The sequence below is a fragment of the Alexandromys fortis genome, unplaced genomic scaffold (genome assembly GCF_014885135.2).
Source record: "Alexandromys fortis isolate MF-2015 unplaced genomic scaffold, M_Fortis_MF-2015_v1.1 scaffold_106, whole genome shotgun sequence".
In the NCBI taxonomy this organism is placed as follows: domain Eukaryota; kingdom Metazoa; phylum Chordata; class Mammalia; order Rodentia; family Cricetidae; genus Alexandromys; species Alexandromys fortis.
The window spans coordinates 5,934,361-5,937,804 of record NW_026067980.1 but is presented as its reverse complement, the minus strand read 5'-3'; the positions used below and the strand labels follow the sequence as shown (position 1 = coordinate 5,937,804).

The 3,444-nt window shown below is 41.7% G+C and overlaps 1 protein-coding gene across 1 annotated transcript; it reads left to right on the top strand.

Moving 5' to 3' along the window:
* Hesx1 (HESX homeobox 1) lies at positions 1 to 3,041 on the top strand. Its single transcript, XM_050158227.1, has 4 exons — positions 1 to 315; positions 944 to 1,143; positions 1,405 to 1,506; positions 1,589 to 3,041. Exons 1-4 carry the CDS (start codon positions 159 to 161, stop codon positions 1,682 to 1,684), a joined length of 555 nt encoding a protein of 184 aa, XP_050014184.1. The 5' UTR covers positions 1 to 158; the 3' UTR covers positions 1,685 to 3,041.
* The last annotated feature ends 403 nt before the right edge of the window (positions 3,042 to 3,444 follow it).

The following is a 3,444-nucleotide window of genomic DNA, read 5'->3' as shown; positions in this document are numbered from 1 at the left end:
GTTCATTGAATTGCTAAAACTTTCTAAAACAGGATTTTAATTAGTGACATTCAAAACCCAGCCCCCAAGTCAACAAAGCTATAAGGTGAACTGCTGGAGGAGCCCAGCTCTGCACACGCGGGGCAGGAGCCCTCCAGCTCTGCACGACCCAAAAGAGGATGTCTCCCAGCCTTCGGGAAGGTGCTCAGCTCAGGGAAACCAAGCCCTCATCCTGCTCCTTCTCAATTGAGAGCATTTTAGGACTGGACCAGAAAAAAGATTGCGTACCGTCAATAAGACCCCACAGACCGTGGGCAGACACCTGCGGCGACTCAGGTATGCCACAACTTAATTTTTAAGTTCATCTGCCTTTTAGTTTGTCCTTTATTTCGCACAATATAGAGTTAGAAACTACGTTTTCCTTCTGTTCCACAAATACAAAAAGCCCCTACGGGACCGTAAGCGAATAGAGTGTCTGCCATAGATGGGAAGAGATGTTAGTTCACTTGCGGAAAGAGCTAACATCTGCTTCAGAAGACCCTCTGTGTGTTTGACACGTCAGGCAATCTAACTCTCTTCTCCCTGAAAAAGAAATGGTAGAGTCCAAGATGTTCTCTGTCATCACACAGAGTTTCCTTTCCTTCTTTTCTTTCTTTCTTTCTTTCTTTCTTTCTTTCTTTCTTTCTTTCTTCCTTCCTTCCTTCCTTCCTTCCTTTCTTCCTTTCTTCCTTCCTTCTCTCTCTCTCCTCCCTCCCTCTCTCTCTCTCTCTCTCTCTCTCTCTCTCTCTCTCTCTCTCTCTCTCTCTCTCTCTCTCTCTCCTTTTTTGGGTGATGGGAGAGGCTGTTCTTTTGTGAAATCCTGAAGAATTCTCTAGGAAAATTCAAAATAAGTTACTGAAATGACCTTTTCTCAGATTTATGGAACACAGGCAATCTAAGATGGAGTTTATTCTTCTGATTTTAGAGAAATGTGGCAACCCATGCCTACATGCCCCGGATCTTCCCAGCGAGATCTCATTTCCTTGTCCCGTGGATCACCCAATGCCAGAAGAGAGGGCTTCGAAATACGAAAATTATGTTTCAGCCTCAGAAACACTCTCTTTGAAAAGGGAATTGAGTTGGTACAGAGGACGAAGACCAAGAACTGCTTTTACCCAAAGTCAGGTGGGAAGATTTTTCACCCAACAGTAATAGCGCACGGCTGTAACTGCTGCGTGGGTGAGCAACAGCCGTTCACTTCGGGACCCCAGTGCAGGAGGTCATCAGTGAAACAATTATAACAGTCTCTGGGTTTTCAAATTTTAAAAAATGCATTCAAGTTAACTGCCCGAGTTTAAGAGTGTTGTTTTTGTCTGCACAGAGGAAAGCCCAGTTCTGGTGCCATATGGACTGTTACCCCGTTAAAGAATCCCTTCCTTATCCTAGGTTGAAGTATTGGAAGATGTCTTCAGAGTGAACTGCTATCCTGGCATTGACATCAGAGAGGACTTAGCTCAGAAGCTGAATCTAGAGGAAGACAGAATCCAGGTAATTTGCAAGCACAGTTACTACCTGTGATGGTAATACAGCAATGTGTCTGAGAACTATTTTTATCTTCCCTTGATTTTAGATTTGGTTCCAAAATCGCCGGGCAAAGCTGAAAAGGTCCCGTAGAGAATCACAATTTCTAATGGCAAAAAAAGCCTTCAACACAGATCTGAAATAGCCAAAAAATTACACATGTGAACTTCTCTTCCAATTGCAGAACACAAGGAACCAACGGAAATATCAAGTATTTAAAATGTTACCATTTCTTTCCTGTACCTAATCTGAAATTGTCATTCCTTCTGAAAGTATTGCAAAATAAGTATGATTCTAGCATAGTACATATTATAACTGGACATTTTTAGTTATTATGAAGAAACCTTTCCTATATATTTTAATAAATTTTTAAAGAAATGATAGCTATTTTAATATACTTTTCTTTGAGAATTTTGTAGCTGTATATAATATATTTTAATCATATCCATCCCTTCTCCTTCCCCTAACACTTCTCAGGTGCACCCCATTCTCCCCACTTCCTCCCAACTTCAACACTAACAACAATATTTCCAAACGAGTAAAGCTAATCTAATAAATTAATATGTGCACTAAAATCACTAAGCTCATACATAAACTAAGAGATCCCGCAGAAGGGATGCGACTAACAAAGTATTTTAAAAGTAGAGCAATAAAAAAAGAAGGGTCCAATTTAGTTCAATTAGTTTCTTTTCATCTTGAGACGCAGTTGTACATATCTATATCATAGGGTGAGTTGTGAACCTTCTGTTGATTTCTGGCCCTGTGTTCAAACAAGTCCTTACAGCCCACCAATTTCAAGGTTTTTGTTTGTTTGTTTTGGTTTGTTTGTTTTAAGTCATCATGACAAAGTACAGATCTAAGACCCTCAGCTCTCCCAGTCCCATCACTGTATTGTACTGCCGAAAAGAATCAAGCTGCAGGGCTGGTGAGACAGTCCACAAGGTAGAGGCACTTGCTGCCATGCCTGGAGGCCCAGGTTCCATCAGTCCCCCAGATCCCACAGGACAGAAAGAGAAAACCAATACTTGAAAGTGGTTTTCTGATCTTCACACATGCACAACACACATGTGTACTCACATGTGCGTCCGTCCACACCATGAGTAAATAAGTGTGACTTTAGCGATTTAAAAGTGAGTGAGTTTGCAGATTAGATGCGAATTTTAAGCAGCTTCCAGGTTCGTTTGCTGTGCTCTTCTTTTGTTGTTTTAAGTGACAGGAATCGTCTTGTTGTTTCTGTGTCCAATCACTACACGCCTCGGGACCACGCTGCATGGACTGGCTTTTTGGATGTGCCCTGACACAGCTCCTGGAAATAACCAGGGCACTTTCTGTGGACAAACCATACCTGCCACCTGAAGATAAAGTGAGGAGAGACGTGACAATAAGGGAGTCCTCTCCTCTTAAAAACTAACAAACAAACGAACAAAAATCCCTAGGTATTTGTCTCCCAGTTAATGAAAAAACCTGTGGGTAGGTTTTTGTTTAGTTTTGAAAAGTTGGTTTGAATGGTTTGAATGCTCCAATTCCGTCCAATGCTAGCGAGATTTCAGTTTTCTACACCTGAACTGAATTCTCCTTTTTCTTTCCTATCTCCCCTATCCCTCCGTCCATCCTATTTCCCTGTGAACACTAAAGGTTCTTACTGAACCTATCAAATCCATTACCACTACACGTTTTTTTTCTGGGATATTTACCTATTTATTGAAAGACAGCTTGTTGTTATATCTGAGTTTGACTCGGAACTTTGTCAAATAATTTACTGGAGCATATTTGGGGCAGAGAGCTCTGTTTCCCAACAATTGATCAGCAATAAACTGCTCATTCTTCCCCACTATCGCCAAGACAGGGAAGGAGGAGGAAAGGGTGAACAGGGCTGTCACTAGGAAGGCCTGGGGTTAAAGGGCT

Excerpts from the sequence above, each read along its gene's own strand:
- Hesx1 (XM_050158227.1), top strand. The coding sequence starts at position 159 with ATGTCTCCCAGCCTTCGGGAAGGTGCTCAGCTCAGGGAAACCAAGCCC. Across the intron at positions 316-943 it reads AGACACCTGCGGCGACTCAG|AGAAATGTGGCAACCCATGC; the intron begins GTATGCCACAAC and ends TTCTGATTTTAG. Across the intron at positions 1,507-1,588 it reads TAGAGGAAGACAGAATCCAG|ATTTGGTTCCAAAATCGCCG; the intron begins GTAATTTGCAAG and ends CCTTGATTTTAG.